The 17,527-nt window shown below is 43.1% G+C and overlaps 1 protein-coding gene across 1 annotated transcript in view; it reads right to left on the bottom strand.

The window, feature by feature from the left end:
* CNTNAP5 (contactin associated protein family member 5) overlaps nucleotides 1-14,767 on the bottom strand; it is a 294,595-nt gene extending 279,828 nt beyond the window's left edge. The window contains exon 1 of the mRNA XM_074828793.1: nucleotides 14,336-14,767. Within this exon, the coding sequence (XP_074684894.1) occupies nucleotides 14,336-14,411 (76 nt within the window). The 5' untranslated portion in view covers nucleotides 14,412-14,767. The remainder of the gene's footprint in view (nucleotides 1-14,335) is intronic.
* Nucleotides 14,768-17,527: the final 2,760 nt, after the last annotated feature.

Here is a 17,527-nt window from a genome sequence, read left to right as displayed (position 1 = left end):
ATCATTGGGGCTGAGCATTCTTTATCTAATTTCAAGGTAGAGGAACTAACATTTAGATGATAGAATGAAAAAAAAAAAGTTAAATTCCCCTAAAAGAAGGAGAAGAGGGAGAATTTATTTTCATCAGCTCTACATACTTTTCAGTAATTGGAGTCTATTAGGAGGTATAAATACTTTTCTTTCAGTTGAACCATTCTGGCTTCTGGTACTGTTTACTGGAACGCTTGACTTCAGTGAGCATACAGAGTTCTGATTCAGTTTACCATTGCTTAAGTGTGCTATCGCTTTTCTAAACAATGTGCTAAGAATTAAATCCTCTGGACTCAACTGAAACATGTTTATACTGTAAAACCTAACCTCAATAGTCCTAATGATATTCTGTAGCCATTTGCTTTTCCAACTACAAAGGCACATATTTAAATGTTGAACAAACAGAGCATCAGGCACAGAAACATAATGTGACCTGAAAAATTAAGATAATTTCCCCAAAGATTCTTAGAAACAGCACTAGAAGTGCTTTCTCACTTGTTCTTTCATCAAAACTGGCCAAAAACCTTAGAAAACTATTCAGCCATTTCTAGAAGACATCCATCTGAGACAAATCCTTTACTGACCTGCAAAATATCAGTGCTTTTCTGTATTCAGAAAGGTCTTTTCCATTACCTTACTTATTTGACAGACACTTGATTCAACCAGCATTTCAATATTTGAGGGACTCTGCTTTTAATCTAGCTGAAATGACACTACAATACCTAAGTAGCTTGATGTTGCAGCCTTCTAGATCTCAGGTCTCTGACAAGTTGGTGTAATTGAAATTGCTCTACCCGGAAAAAAGAAATAAAGGACAAAGCTAGGGAAGAGCAGCCATTGCTGACTCTGTTGCTATCAGGGGTGGAAATACTGAAAACTGCAGGCAGGAAGGTCCAAACTCACGAAGGAGACGGTCCTACTTCTTTCCTGTTTGCACCTCCAGCTGTGCAGCCACCTATTTTCTAAGGCTCTGGCAGGGATAAAATAGACATGACTTACTATTCTGAATTCCCCTTGAATCTCTTTTTAATTAAACCTTTCCTTCCCCCCAGGGAAGCTTAATCAAAAAAACAACCCATCAAATTACTGACTTAACACAGGCAGATTCGCTCTAAGCCTTGTTCATTTGCATAGCTGGTGACTGTTTCACTTTGTTTTGATCTTCTTGGTCACTTCAGTGAATGGTGAGGTTATGTGTTATGTGTTGATATTCGTAATACTTACACTAAGTATGAGCATAAGATTTATTTGCTAGTATATGTAAGAACATTACAGGAAGTAGTTTTTAAATCACTGACAAAACTATCACAGAGTAGGATAATCATACAGTTGCATTTGGCTTTAAACATACTAGTACTAGCCTCAGACTTTCTCTTCGGTACTCTGTTTTGTACAAGAATATCCTCAATGAAATAAATGGGCTTATTGATTAACGTAGTGCTTTGGAGTATCATGAATGACTCCCACCTTCTTTCATATATTTATGCTCAAAAGTAGGTTACAGACATGGGAAGGAGGAGGGGTTTTCCATCATCATTATTTCCTAGTTGAAGAAAATCTACAGGTACACATAGACTGTGGATATCTAACAACAGCTAAACTTTGCTACCTTCAATATCAGCTTTGTGAGTTTCCTATTTCTTAGTTAAGGGCTATTCCAAAAAATTTTTTTTAATTTCTTGAGGGTTGAAGGATTGGTTTACTAGTCCCAGGCTAGAACTGTCTGGCTGTTCTTATCAAACTAGTTATTTGTTCAAAGACATCAAAGGCTGCCACCAGCCAGTGACATACTTACAAATATGCTGCGGAAGCAGAAGATGCATTTGCATTCATATGTAGTCTTCAGAGCAGAGACTTTGCTGTTATCATCACTGGCATGAAGAGATCCTCCCACTAGGATGAAGACCTTGTGCTTCACACTTACTAACACAGAAAACCCATTCCTATCCTGAAGGAGTCTAAGTCAATTACCCTTCTCTGTGCATCTCATGGAAGACAAGAACAGGCATTTCCAGCTGTGAACTGTTTTTCTCCCTGCCTGCACACTGAATTAAGTGTCTGTCTTGGAATTTACAAAGCTTAGCTTGAACATGACTTTATAGATTTGCTCTAAATTTCCTCTAAGCTAAGATTACAGTTTCCCTTAATGTAAGAAATAAAAGGGAATAGCCAAAAGAACTGCACAAGAGAAGGGTTATCTCAGGACAGTACTTTATAGTCATATTTAACTGGTTGTTATTCTTTAACTTAACATGAGTGCACCATTTCCATCACACAATTTTAGTTTAGCACCAGTGCTTTTGTAGGGAGATGCAAGTTAGCATCCACATGCCCTATAGAAATGATGGGAAGGGCACAGTTTGTTTTCCTGGCTTACACCCAACCAGCCCATAGCTCTCGCGTTAGACTGCATAATTGTAGATTTACACAAAGATCCTAAAAATTGTTGTGTACAGACCCCTCTGGAAGGCATCAGGGAGAGCCAGCGCAATCACAATGGTTTAGAGATTCCATTACTCATCGATGCAGTCAGTACTTTTGAAAGATGTGTGCTAATAGCATTATTGCTTATATTAAGTTATTGCCTAGCATAGGGGCCTCTTTCTCTAACCCCTGTTATGTATAAGTCTGTACACACTAGAAGAGATGAACGTTTAGCCCTAACAAGATAAACCGGGTAAACTCAAGCTCAAAGCATTTAAACACGTCACCTAATGATGACCAGGAAAACTTTCAAAAAGTCAAGCATCAAACCCAGGCCTTTCAAATTTGAAGATGGTGCCTCTCCCCTAACGCCTACACTTTTATCATAACACTTAGGGGTTTTATGTTAATTTTCATATGCTACATTTTTCAGTGCAGCAGAAAAACAGATAATTGCACTTGTAATTGTGGTGTTCCCTTGTAAAGTCTGTCAGGTGTTAGAATACTGACCCCAGTGCCTGTGCTAATTAGATGAAGTTGCAAAAAAACAGGCACTATAAATCAGATGGTACTAAGCTGGGGGGGGCGGGGGGGGAGGGCAGGGTTGGAGGGGGTAGGAGGAAAATCTGTTCTGTTATAGCTCTGACTCACTGTCTGCTTGTAATCAGAGAAAGGCTGTCAAATCAGGACTTCCTTATTTAATTCACACAAGTCATTGATGTCCGGACCCAATGACAGAACTGGTGGGGTTTGGATCAAGCCTGTCAGAGCAAGTGAAATAGCATGTATTTGCTGTGAAGTGGGATGAGTCATGGTGGTTGATACCTCCTTCCATAAGCTAAAGTGGAAAATGACTTATGATTTAGGGAGCAGATCTTTTTTTCTATCTATTCTGCTGAGGTCTCAAGAAAGTAGGCCACTTCTTTCATATTGGTTGACCCTGCCCAACAAAGCCAACCACAGCTCCTGAGCAAAAGTACAGACGAAAAGCACATCTCTGTTGCTCGTCTGAAAAACAGTTTGGGCTTTTGCAAACACTCACTGATGAATGTGGGCGTGTAATCCAAACTCATAATGATGCAGTAAATAGACTACTTCGACTCATGCGCAACCTCTCTGGAGGACGCCCCAGGGAACAGAACCAGCTACCAGATGTAGATTTTAAAGACAGAAGAGTTTATAATTTGCAAACAAATCTAATGTTAGAGTTAAAATGTCTAATGTTAGTAATTTAAGGGAAATTTGGAACTCAGGAATGACTGACAATACTAGTTTTCAGCCTGACTCAGTTCATCCTTTCCTCCCCATAATACCTGGTTCCAGCCTATATGCTTCACACATGAATGGCACAGCCAAACCCTTAAATTCTTTGGTTGCTTTCCTAGAGCACAGAAATCATACAGTAGCTCTCCAACAGGAAACTGGGCCAGAAAACAAAGGAAATTACTCAGTGAATTTCTTCAGAGTATGGAGATAGGGATGGGAAAAACATGGTGTTAAATTTTTTTAAATGTATCTATGCAGACTTCTGTACACTGTCATGAGCAACTTCATGTACTTAATGTTACTAACAAAAAGCTAGCTATATGTTTTCCAGGCTGGAATGAGCTTTCATCTGTCCAACCAGGAGCACCAGCAATGTGAACTCATACCTGCCTGGAAGACAACCAGGAACATCCTTGGACTATCAGCTTTTCAGAGCATTTAAGATGTTTTCTGTAATGCTTATAAAAAAACATTATCACATTGTAATCCTATGTGTTACAGTGGCTAGTAGTCACCTCAACAGAACAGGAGGACCCAAGAAACAGAACAACTGTTGGTAAAAAAATGTGAAGAACGCAAAAGGGTGTGCAACTTTAACTTACTTTGTCAATAAGTCGGACACAAGTTTGGCATAGAATATGACAAAAGAACAGGCCAATGCACTCTCATTTGATGTACCCAAAAGGAGCAGCAACCATCAGGAAAATGAATAGTTCTTCGTACTGACAGGTACAAACACATCTTGTATTGCATACATTGCCAGACAGGTTTTAAGAAAAATAAACTTCACAGGAGAACAATAACAAGGATTTACACTCTGGATGAACTGACTTCTGAGGAAAAGATGATCTGAAATTCAAGTACAAGTCATTCCCTTCATCTTCTGGAAGTTTAGACCAGGTCCTAGATGAACTGAGTCTGCACAAGAATTCAGTGAATAACGGTCCAAGAATAATGAGAATTAATATTACATGTAAGATGAGCTCTGCACTTAAGAAGCAGAGCTGGGAAAAGGGAATTTGATAATCTATAAATATTTGAATGCTGCAAGCTACATCCCATTGAAATTCATCAAATTTTCATTTTCTTTTCCAAACAAACAGTCTGTGTGAAAAATGCCATAGCTGTTTAATCTTGCTAGGGGTTGCTGAAGGGAGTTCTTCCTCTAAAATTAAAATGCAAACTATTTTGATACAAAATTAAAAAATAATAAAATAACACAAGCCAACCACTCTGAATTTTTTGGGGCAGGTAGGAAGAAATCTAATGGCACTGTTCTCTCTGTGTAAGGTTTTCCTTCTCCTTTCTCTCTGCTGTTCTGTTTAGTGTCCACATAAGCAGTTGCACCAAGGGTAGGGCATAAAGTGCCCCCCTAGAATGCAATATATTCAAGTTCATGTTCTGTTTTTTTCAAAGACTTCCTAGGTAGCTTTAGACAAAACAGTTTAGCTCCTCTGAAGCTCCAGTCTCTCTAGAGGCACCAATGTTCCCCCTCCTGCTGATACAACTTTCCAGGAGCCCACTGGCATTATCTGAGTACACAGCATCCTGCATGTCCTAAAAGATGTGTTCTGGCTAGGAGAGGTTCACTGTGGGCATCTTCACAAACATGTGGAGACCATGGGAATCATGGACCCTTACAGCTACTAAAAAGCTACTATCATTACTCATAGAGGTAAGTTTCCCCGGGATTATTTAGAGTATTGAGTCTACTACAAGTGCTCCTAAAGCCAGCTTTAGAGGACCATATCCCGTGAACAGAAGCTCCCTCTCCATTTTGCTTGCTATTTTTGTTGGGTTTAGCTTACCCTCTGCACGGTGGAGAATGAGTGCTCCTTAGCTCATTATCCTGTGGGGCAAGCATTTCTCGTGATCTATTAAATATTTAGACCTTCATATAGCAAGTAATGCTGCTAACTTGTTTGATTTAAATTATACCCCACTGGCAAATCAAATTAGAGAAGATTTGAGTAAATCTACCTTTTAAAACAAAAGCTGATTTTCTCCGTGTTCAGCCATTTGTGGGATTAACTTTTTTAATGGGTTCTTATGTGCACAGTGTTTGTTTTCATGGATACTAGAAGAAGATGAATTATTCATCAGGGGAAAAAAAAAATCTACGACATGCATTTTCATAGCATATTTAGTCCCTTTTGTCCTATCCATAAATCAATTCTGATTACTACAAATGAATGTGTTACTCCTAACGGTTCACTGATGACTCACTTGGACCATTAATTCAGACCTCCTCATTGAGTGCATTAGGAAGCTGCCACTAGTAACTGGAAACTGGGAGATCCTTTGTGACCTCCCCTCTTTCCCCACAAAGAACAGTCTTCATCTCCTGCTCCTTTCCTTACATATAATGTTACAGACACACCACATATTCTCCAGTAAAAAAATGCTATTTCCCCTCCTGCTCCAGTGATAAATTTGCATGGAGGGAAGAAATAAAATGGCTTTATTAATGCTCAATAGGTTGTTTTTATGATCTAGAAGGAGGACAGAGAGCAATGGCTTGTAGTATCTGCACCAGAAGTGGGGGCCATTTAGGCCTAAACATATAGAGACATCACTGAACTAATATGGGAACAACTACAGCTATGTCACTGGTGACATAGATCACAAGGTATTTGTCTCTGTTCCTGGACTGCTGACGAGCTGTCATCAGTGAAGAACCATTGTCATTGAGGAACAATGCCTCACCATTTAGAGCAGAAGTAAATGGAACTTGCCAATTCTTATCCAGGCAGTATAGCATTTATCAACTCCTTATTGCCCAGCTGGGAACAAAGAGAGGATTCTACCCATTTGAAAATTATTATTATTATTTACTACTATATTGGCAACACAGTGCACTGAATAGTTTTAGAAGAGAAATTTATGCTCCAGAATTCCTAAGGGCCAACACTCAATCCTTCTCAATACACACAATAAAACAGAGAATGAAAACGCATTTATTTCCTTTTCAGCCCAATTGCTACTGTGCCACAATGGTTAGTATTGAATACCATTCTGTTTCATGCGTTGGAGCTCTATGCTAAACTCTAATTATCAATGTCAAAAGGGAAGTGTTCCCCAGAATGATACCATAGTTATTCTTTGCAGTTTCCACTGCTGTGGTTGTTGCTGAATATCTTTTGAGTGGTACTGGGCTGAAAGGAGTGCAGTGTGTCCCACTGCAACTCTATGCTCCTTTATCTCATAATGATCACACAGATCCCAGGCAGTTAATAGTTTGGAAAAAAGTATGTTAACACCGGCCTCTAAAAATATTTTATAATCTAGAATGGCATTGAATGAGCAATTACAAAATTAGCTTTTCCTTGTTATTGCTCTTAGGAATGCATGTAACAGTGACGCTCATCAAGAATACCCCTTAACCTCAAATTTGGAGTCGTGTTGTCCAGCATGGAAACAGTGTTGGCATGTTATAAGCTACTCACTGACGTAATGTATCTGATGTTGACTGTGACAGGAGGGAGTCACAGAGACTCTTCCCAGTAAACCAAGGATAAGCCAACATCCAACCCAACGATAAGCCAGCCTCTATGGTCAGGAATCTGGACTTCCCTGGCCCAGTACAAACACACCAACACAATTCTGGAGCTGAAACAACCTCCAGATCTTGAATCAGTGATGTTGATGAACGTTACTTTAAATTTAGTTTCTTAAGTAATCATCATTCATGACAAAACAGAAACCGTTTAACTGCTGTTATCCAAAGCAAGTTTCAATGAGACTCAAACTGAGGAAAAAAAGCTACTAGTTCTCTTAAAAACCCATCTGCACCCTGGTTCGCGAGAAACTTCCTCCCATCTGCAACACGCTGACACACAGGGGTCTGATTCCAAGCCTGACTCCTCTCTCTGATTTGGCATATGCATAGGATGAGGACAAAAGTTACGCTGGCATGCTGCCACTGATACAGAAAGAGACCAAGGCACTAGTGCTTCTTTTGCCATGTGAATCATTTCTTGACATTTCTTTCTAACACTAAAGCCTTCTCCTCAACCAGAGAACATATACATACACAATGTCTGAAAGAGTAGAACAAGCATCTCTCTTCCAAAATTATTTCCACAAACTTTTGCCATGGAGGAAAGAAACCTTTTTAACACATATGACCACGAACTCATCACATTCTTTTGCCCTGTCTATAGCACACTTTTGGTAGTCGGGGTTATTCAATGTCCATACAGGTTGGGACTTCTGGGGTTGCACTAGAGACTGAGAGGTTGAACACTGCTGAGGTCTTTATTATGGTAGAGAAACACTGGATAAAATAAAAGCTACCATTACCTAGAAGACCACACTTTGTCTCTCTGAGATTTATATCTTATTTTCAGTTAAAGTACTACAATTGTACATTCAAAAAATGAACTCTGCAGGCCTTTAATTCACAGGTTACAAAATACAGTAATAATTGAACCAACCAGAACTCTAATACCCATTTAGTATTGTAAATAGGTAGGTTCATACAGAATTCCACTGCTTTATTCAGAACCTGTGTTGATAATCTCTGAGCACAAACTTCTTTAGGGAATAGACCAAGTTATCTGAGTTCCAGCATGGTTTGTAAGAATGTAGAGAAAGAGCTAGTATCATGCAGAGGCAAAACGCAGCCATAAAAATGGGGTTTCCTCTCCGGGAATACAGATCAGGCAAGATCCTTCATGACATTTACAAATGGCTTCATGCTCTCTCTTTTACTAAGTTATCTTCCTTTATTTTTGAAGAAAATACCAGCTAAATTCTGAAATATTTTCTGCATATCTATTTAGAAAGGCAGTTAGATCACCACACTATGAACTACCAATTTTTTTAACTGCTTAACAGAGTGGATAATTAAAAATAAATAAATCAATGTTTTGGCATCTCTTTTTCCTTTAGATTCTATATTGCATTGTTTTCATCATTTAAAACACCGTCAGTTGCACTGATCCAGTGAACAGATGGCATTATCAGCCCACAAGAATCTGCACAGGGCAATTAGAAAATTCAGAGACAAGATTAATACAAGGAAATTAATTATCTATGATATCAGTCCAGCACTGTGTACAAAAAAATTTGTTTTCCTCTGACTCTACAGAGACTTGCTAATAGGTCTGCTGATACCTCCCACTTTACCAAGTGATGCATTCAAAACCTCCAAGAATTGCCTGTAATTTTAAACCTTTATTACATCAGGATTACGCTATTCTCTTCCCCTCTTTCTTGGTTTGAGTAGAGGGAGTTTAGTTAAGAATGGAAAAAAAACCCAAAACAGTCTATGTTTCTTAAAGACTCTTTATTGACAGCGGAAAGAAAATTTTCACATGGATCTACCACTTCTTTTCTCTTTTGCACCCTTCCTTTCTGCATAGACCCAGAAGAGATGTGTCCAGCAAGAACCACATCCTACAAACATGATGCAAATGTGGCCTTTGTATCAGCACGACAGCAGCAGTCTGAAAAAGCGAATGCTACAGGACCAGAATATCTTTCCCCCAATTCCTGGTGTGGAAAAACCCAAGAGAGTGCTTTATTTTTTTAAAAAAGCACAGCATGCTACCTGGTGCCCTATATACGGAGTCCGCTCCCTTGAATACTTGGTAGGACTCTGGAGGCTGGTAGGCTAGGGGAAAGCAGATGCATCTAGAGAGCCTCTGTCATGTGTGATGCTGGTAGATACACCTGCAGTTCTGTGCTTCTCCCATTCTCATCCCTTTCAGAGCAGGGGAGGGTAAGACAGTAATTCAAGTTCTCCAAGTGAGCTGAAACCTGTCACATCCATAGAAAATGCATTTTGGGGGCTAAAAATAAATAAATGCCATCCCACACTCCCACTGCCTTCGGATTCTTATTCATTTCAGTATTCAGCTATCCAAACTCCACTTGCTTCAAATAGCAGCAGAAAAGGGGAGGGAGAGGAAGAGGAAACGGAGAGTAATCCACGGATTTAGAAATGATTACATATAGCAGGACAAACATGAATATGATCTAACAGAGCACAGGACATGCTCACACCATATGAGATCAAGTCAGTTGACCCAAAAGGACTTATTTTAGATACTTAAATGTAGAGTCAATGTGAGAATCTATGTCCATACTTGCTTATGACACACTGCCTCAGTTTCCCATTGATAAAAGAATGATCACAGCGATCAAAAAAATATTCACCAGTCCTGCGCTCACTGGGGTGCTGGCAGAAGCCTGTACGTGCCATGTGCTGTGAATACTTCACAAGTGTGTTGTCCTACCCAGAATCACCATATTTTCCACTTGAAGTCTATACTTTGTACAAATGTACCAAGCACATTTGAAAACAATTTGTTCTTGCTGTTAATTTATATGAAAAATCCTGCTGCATTTGCACGAGATTAAGAGCAAATAAAGAAAAAAAAAAAGTCCAATCAGACAATGTATTTGATACTGAGATGATAATAACCCTGGATAGATTCCTGTGGGCTGGCAATGCCATCTGCCTAGTAGATGCAGAATCCAAAGACCATTGTAGTCCATGGAGACCGTTTTTAAGACTGATTCAAAGCCAAGGAGTGCTAGGTGAGTCAAACTGATTGAAAGCTAGACAATGACAGACATGCAAGAGAGACACTGATCAGCAGTAGGTCATTCACAGTCCTTCTCTCAGGAAACCTCATTATTTTGTACCATTTCTTCACTGTTGCATCTGAGGGCATGAAAAAGCTAACGTTTGTATGTTTTTCTCCCTGTATGGAAATAAAAGGCGGAAAGCATGTCTGAATATGTCTTTTATAAAGAATATTCAAGTACCGGAGCCAGAGAAAAAGCCAGAGATGTGCGTCTGATCCCTTTTACTCAGCCTGCAAGCAAATGAGCCACAAACAGAGATCAGATGATCAATATTCTACCTATTTCAGCAGATCTCTTCAAAAATTAGCATTTCTGACCACATGGATTGAAAGGTCACTGTTTAAGAGACCTCTTGGCTGTACCACTGTTGACCAAATGGGTCTCATTCGTGCTGTTACAAGTCCCAGATACACTACTGATCTTGATGACCTCAAATATCCAGAGTCAAATTTTCTCCTGTAAGTTTTCACTTACACTTGTCTGACTCCTGCACAGTTACCATCAATTTAGATCACTGCAGAGGAAGACTAAAATTACAGTGAACACTTCTGTAGCCTAAAAAAAAAAAAAAAGAGTCTCCTTGTCCAAGAAAATGTATGTTTTCTTCAATTTTTTTTATATTTCAAAATAAATAGAAATACAGACACATACTACCTACCTTTTAACTGAATAGAGTTATTAAAGACAGTCTCCTGTAAGGCCACGTCTAAATCTACTGCAGAGTATCGGACCATACATTTCAATAAGACATTCAATAGGGATCTGATTCTGCCACACGCTGAATTTTTGCAGCTTCAACTGACAGTTATGACCACGTTTAAGGTATGATCATGATCAGGTAGTAAGTGCTAGTGAACTGGGATAATAAACACTAGGGATACTGTGGGAGGAAGAGGAGGCTGTGTTCAGGAACGGAAACGTAATCATTTCTGAGAGTAACTTTTGCAACAGGAGTTAGAAGATGCCATTTCTCCAGGAGGTGTTTTAATCTGCTACATTCTTCTGGTCATGTGAGAAAAGTCAGTCAAAAATTACATAAATAAGGGGGAGTAAGCCATAATGGGTAAAACAACAATAGGAAAAATTTCTAGGATACATGATACCAAACGGGGCAGAGCATCACTAACCAGGAACACTCCTGAGATTCTTTTCTGCAGCTGCAGACCAGCCCTGAACTGCTATGTCAACATGGTTGGAGGAAACATAAGTTCATTTCTCTTTTCATATTTTCACTATTTCCCTCTCCCTCTAACTTTAAAAAGGAAAAAGGAGGAAAAAAATCCGCACTCAACAACTGGAAATCTAGACTTAACAAAGCTACTAATGTTTCCAGATCACAGAATGTTCTGCTAAAGGGCAACTAATTTGTTATGTAGTGGGTAAGGCTTTGTGTCTCCTTGTCTACCTGATAAATGTAGAAGTTTCAGTCCTGCCTGATATTGTATGCAACACATTTCCAATGTTACGTACATGGCTATTTATTAATTTTCTAGTAATTAGTATCTGGGAACTCCTATTGCCACTCTGTTTACCAAATTTAATAAATTACTGCAAAAAGCAAAGTAGGATGAATTTCTTATGTTTTATTAGCATTTGGTGATTTTGATCTTCCTAATGATGTCTACTGACCCCTAGCCTGTAGCTGTGTTTCAAAGCAGTTTCTTTAGCAATTCTTTGTTTAATTAAAAACTATTACCAAAGAGGAAATTGGAATTAAGTATCTCAGTGGTGAGGAAGATTTTGACTTACTCAGGATTTTTACTTTATAGAAACTAAATAATTGAGAGGAGAATCATTTTTAGGAGTTTCCTAATTTAGAAGCAAGGAAAAAACCCAAATTAGATTAATGCCATGTTAGATATTAGGAAGAAAACTAAATAAGTTGCATTCTTCCTCCTAGAAGCATACTCCTTTTCCACTGTAAATACTGTCCCCGGTTCTGTTCTTGTTTGCAAAACCTGTCAGAAACAAGCCAGTTGAAGCCATTGTAAATATACCAGTATAGGCACCTGAATGCGATTCCTTCGGCCAAACTGTTCAAACTGAGGAAGGCAGAGAAGAAATGCTCTTCCATTTGCACTTTGGCTTTCAAGTAGAAGAACCTCAGCTCCTGACAGTGGCCTGTGCTGAAGCTTCCCATCTGCAGAATTTGGTAACTTCTTTTGGAAAGTTTACTGGGTACCTGGGAGCCCAGTAATCCTTAAAAGCAATGGCACTTTTATGTAGCTGTTTAAGTATACTTCAGGATACTACTTACAGGCACATAACATTCAATATAAGCTTTCTTAGCCCAAAACTGAAGAAGGGAGCACAGCTTCCCTAAGCTCCAACATACAGAGATGATTTATTTAAGAAGGTGATGAATTTTCATACTGGATGCAATTATTGAGGTCCGTGTGCGCACACAGATATCTTCACATGCAAATCTAACGAGGTTTCCAGGGAACTTGTAGCTATTACAGATTCACAGGCTCCTTCACTCAGCTCCTGGGAAAGCACTTACAGCTGATTCCATGCTAATTCATTGCTCAATGAATAAGTAAAATCTGTACAGTATAATAAAACCATTGATCATTATGCTTTAAAAAGATTGACTCCTAAATATTTAGGAAGCAGTGTGTATTCAATGGAAATGTTTATTGGCACTGGCAAATTAAACTGTCACCCGTGAAATAGTAAAACTCATTAATGCAGAGTTTCTTTTTAAGTGTTGGGAATTAACTTTATGACTGCATCAGTAATGGCAAGCCTCAGCCTTAAATCGCCTGCCATTTAGTATTCGTGAACATTATTAAAACATATTAACCGTAATTTAATTGACTGAAAATTACAAAAGGGGAAGAAAAAAGAAAAAGAAGGGAAATAAGTTCACCGCCCTCAGCGCGGTGGCTCGTCTGGCAGCCATGGGCGGGCGGGCGGGCAGCGCGAGCCGCGCACCCCAGCGCGGGGCCGGGCCGGTGCGGGCAGGACGGGGCGGGCGCCCCGCGCCGCCGGCGGGGCAACAGCGCCCTCTAGCGTCCGCCGCGCCCCGGCGGGGCCCCGGCCCGCCCAGCGCCGCCCGACGGGCCGCGCCCGCGGGGGAGGCCGCGCCCCGCGCCCCGCCGCTCCCGCTCCCTGCCGCATCGGCCGCCCCCGCCTGCCCGGGGGGGTGGGGGGCAGCTCACGGAGCAGCTCTTCGTCCTCCTCCTCCTCCTCCTCCCCCGGGCCCACCAGCGCCGAAGGTCCCCGGCTGCACCGCGCTGGCCCGTGGAGCCGCCGCCGGTGCCCGCCCGCCGCCGGTGCCGCGAAGGCCAGCGGCGAGGGGAGGCTCCTGCCTGCGGGGGCAGACCCCGCTGGCACCGCCCGCAGGGGCAGCGGCACTACGTGGGAAACTTACGGGGGGAATCTCCCGAGGAAGAAGGAGCGAACAGCGATTTCGCACCCGGGATGCTGCGCAGGGAGCGGGGACGGCGAGCACGCCCCGGGACCCAGCCGCGCCCGTGGGAACCGACGGCGCCCGCCGGGCCAGGACGAAGATGCCCGGTACCACCAGCGCCGCTCCGCCAGGCTGGGGCGAGGCTGCGCCCGCAAAACGCCGGCACCCCCCGAGTCGTGCGGGAAGGACCGACCCCCTCCAGCCCGGCAGGCAGAGGCGCAGCGCGGCGGCCCCGTCCCACCGGCGGCCCGCAGCCGAGGCAAGGCGAGCGGCAGCGACACTGCCCGCAAAAACTGCGGCCAGCGGAAGGACAGAAAACCGTGAGGGAAAAGCAGCGAGCGGCTCGCTGCGGGCTCTAGCGGCTCCCGTTCACTCCCACGTCCACAGCGGCAGGACGGTGGCGAGCAATCCCTCCATCTGGCCGCAACTTTGCGTTTCTAAGCTCCATTAGCAAACCGGAGCCGGGCTAACTTTCTTAGAGGTCATGTTGCAATAACCCCCTTTTTCAGGGAGTTTTTTCCCCATCTCTTCCTGCCCCTGCCCACCCCCCCCTCACCCCACCCGCCCCAGCCCCAGGCAACTCCTTGCGCTCCCGCTACTCACAATTCGTTGCAGTTAATCCCAGGTGCCAAAAACTGAAGAGCAGCAGAGTGAAGCCCCCGAGGGCTCGGGAATCCATGTTCAGCCCCGGAGGGGGAAGCCAGCCGCCCGCCTGTCTCCCCCGGTCCCGGTCTCCGAGCGCCCCTCAGTCTCTGTGCGCTCTCTTTTCCTCCGCTCATTTACTCCATCCAGCATCCAGGCACGGGGGGGTGAAGGGGGAGCCGCGGTCGGGGTCGGCCGAGGGACCCTCCTCCGCGGCCCTCGGAGATGCCGCTCCAAGCGCCGGCGGCAGCGCCCGAGCCGAGCCCGCTCCCCCGGCTGCCGCCGCGGAAATTCACCTTGCGAGCTGCGGCGGGGAAGCGGCAGCCGGGCGCTGGGCACCTCCTTATAGGCGAGAGCCGCGCTGCTCTCCACCTCCTCCCAGCCCCCTGGAAGTCACTCCTCCTCGCCTTCCAGGGAGGATCCTTATTGCAATCTTCACGCGTTGTTGATAAGCATCAGAATCACGGAGTAAATCAGATGCCTGGAGGAGAAAAAAAAAAAAATTAAAAATCTGCCTTTTATCTTTTTTTTTTTTAATTCCTTTTCTTTTTCCAGCGGTACCTCCTTTGGGTACCGCTGTGGCTGGAACATTTTAAAGAGCCCCCAGCTCCGTTGTTTGTTTGCTTATAAATACATATGTTATATACGCATACATGAAATACACTTGTATATCCCAGCATATATAGTGCCGACACAGCCCGACAAGCCCCGGCCCCGCTCAGTCTCACCCCCAGGGAGCAGGGATGGAGCCTGGGACGGGGCTGATGCTCGATCTGCTCTTCTGTCGCGGCTGGTCCGCAGGGTCCCTGCCTAGCCCCTCCTGGAAGGCGAGCGGAGGTGGCCCGGGGGTCCCAGCGGAGACGCGGGAAGCTCTCGTTAGTGTCCCCCCGCCCGAAGAGAAAGGCAGTACCTGGGGCTGCAACCCCCTCCCGGCTGGCGAGGGTGATGCTTGAAAAAAGCAGGTTTCGTGACTGATTGATTGATTGATGGCCTGGCTGCTCAGCTGCTGAACAGGCCGGGATTATGTTCCAGAGGAGGGGATAGAGGAAAGCAGAGTTTAAAAAAGCATCTCGCCTTCCCCAGACAGCCTGTGTGCAGGCAGCTGGCGTATGCCCTGAGCTGGCACCTTGGGCCCGCTCCTGGCACGCCTGCATGCACCGGAGGGAGGTCAACGGCCTTTTGGGAGCTCCCGTTTAATCACGGCTGAGATCTAACCTTGTTGCTTTGCTGAGGCGTCACCCCACATCAATAGAGTGCTGCATCAAAGTCAGGTCAAAATTGCATTAGTGATTCCGCTGTAATCTGCAAGGAGAGCGTGTTTGGACCATTAAAGTCTTTGTGGAGGGAAAGTTGCTGGTCCTCAGCCCTAATCCCTCACAATGGCGAGGAATAATCAGAAGAAACAGACTGTTCACCAAAGCCATCCTGACTTGCTAATGGAGACCGGAGGTTTAAATTGTTGGCATGCTGTAAGCCTCATATTAAAAAGTAAGGAGGGTGGAGGAAAGACATTGTGCTTAGCTATTAGGTACTATATCAAAGAGAAGTGTCAGGGGGACATCTTAGCTTTAAAGGAGCAGTCAGCTTGGAAAGCAACAGTCATGTTTAAAAAATGACCTAATTATTTCACCTTCTGTTGTTACAAGTGACACAAGTGACACAAGGTTAAACAGGAAGGATAGCTGCCTAGCACTGAGGCTTTCAGTCAGAGTCAATAAAGGATTTAGTCAGACAAACCCAAGATTTAGGAAGAACTTAAAAGCCTAATGAGCTCTCCAAGTCTTTAATTTCTGCCTTTAAATACATCTGCGCACACCAAGGTTTCATCTTCGCTCATGCAAAGACCTGACCCACTTGGTCTGCGCTTCACTTACATCTGAGCCCAGCGAGATTTCGGAAACTAGGGGTGGGAGTCAGTCCAAGGCTAATGCATTTACATGAGATGTCTGCTCTCTCTTCCAAAGGCCCTGAAGGAGGTGTTCAACTAATCGTCCAGGAGGCGTTTGTGTAAGGGCACAGACGCCATCTTCTCTGAGCAGGCCCATTTTTGAAGGCAGTAAGCTCTGCTCATTTCCCTCGGCGGAGGGGGAGAGAGAGGGTCTCACCTTCACATTTTCTTATCCTAGTCAGAATCATCTTATCTTCCCCATACAGATCATAGACAAGACTCTGGCCCAGAAACTAGGAACTGTATTGCTTTGCTGCATTAGGCCAGGAGGCTGGAGTATTGAGAAAATTAGGTTATTAACTTGACTTTTTCAGGTGAGTAATCAAGCTTTAGAAGCGCTAGCAGTGCTTCCAGAGCTACCACTTGAGTAAAGCTAAGCAGTAGAATATATCAGAAAGCTTAAAGCCAGAGTGGATTTGCTCTGGAGACACACAAGTCTTTGACAGAGTCACAATTTTGCAACTATGTATTCTGAAATTAGCAGAGGAATTCAGAAGAAGGAGATTAAATGTGGGGATTTTCTTCATGCTTTCCTTTTAAAAAATAATTAAAATTAAATGGACTGTGTTTCAAATATTTTCAGTGTCTCTTTAAACTATCTGGCACAATGGTGCACTTTTTAACTGACTCACTGAACTAATTAGTGGCTTGTTTATGGGAAAGCAGATGTGGAAATGAGCTATGCAGACTAATTAAAACCTATCAGTAAATATGAGCCCAATCCTGCAATGCATCCCAGTGGTCACCAATATGGATCTGACTGCAGGATCTGGACCCCGGTTACACCACTGGTTTTGAAATCACACTTGTGAGATGCATCTCTTTCATAAGCTCCTTTGTATCGTAAATGCCAGGCAGGTGCCTTAAGATTTGTGAACGTTTGGGTGCAGGAGCACTACAACTGAGAAGTTATGACCAGAGTGGAGGGCTACACAGCTGTTCATTGCAGGAAATTATGTAAATAATGTCATGTTTAAGGGCTTTTTGCCAGCAAGATTTTTATTAGAGTAAATTTATTAATCACTATTAAAGCTGTTCAGACAAAAAGTGCGGCTTGTCCTCAGCCACAGATCTGGGTACCCCAGGTTTTGGGAAAACTCAGTTGTTGATTTAGTTTTAGTGTATCTGGACTTTATTCAAAATTACTGCGATGGTTGCCACTGAAGGCATTGCAAGCCTTGGCAATGAGTGAAGGCTTTGTTACA

Source organism: Strix aluco, chromosome 6 (assembly GCF_031877795.1).
Source record: "Strix aluco isolate bStrAlu1 chromosome 6, bStrAlu1.hap1, whole genome shotgun sequence".
In the NCBI taxonomy this organism is placed as follows: domain Eukaryota; kingdom Metazoa; phylum Chordata; class Aves; order Strigiformes; family Strigidae; genus Strix; species Strix aluco.
This window is presented reverse-complemented; position numbering and strand designations above follow the sequence as displayed.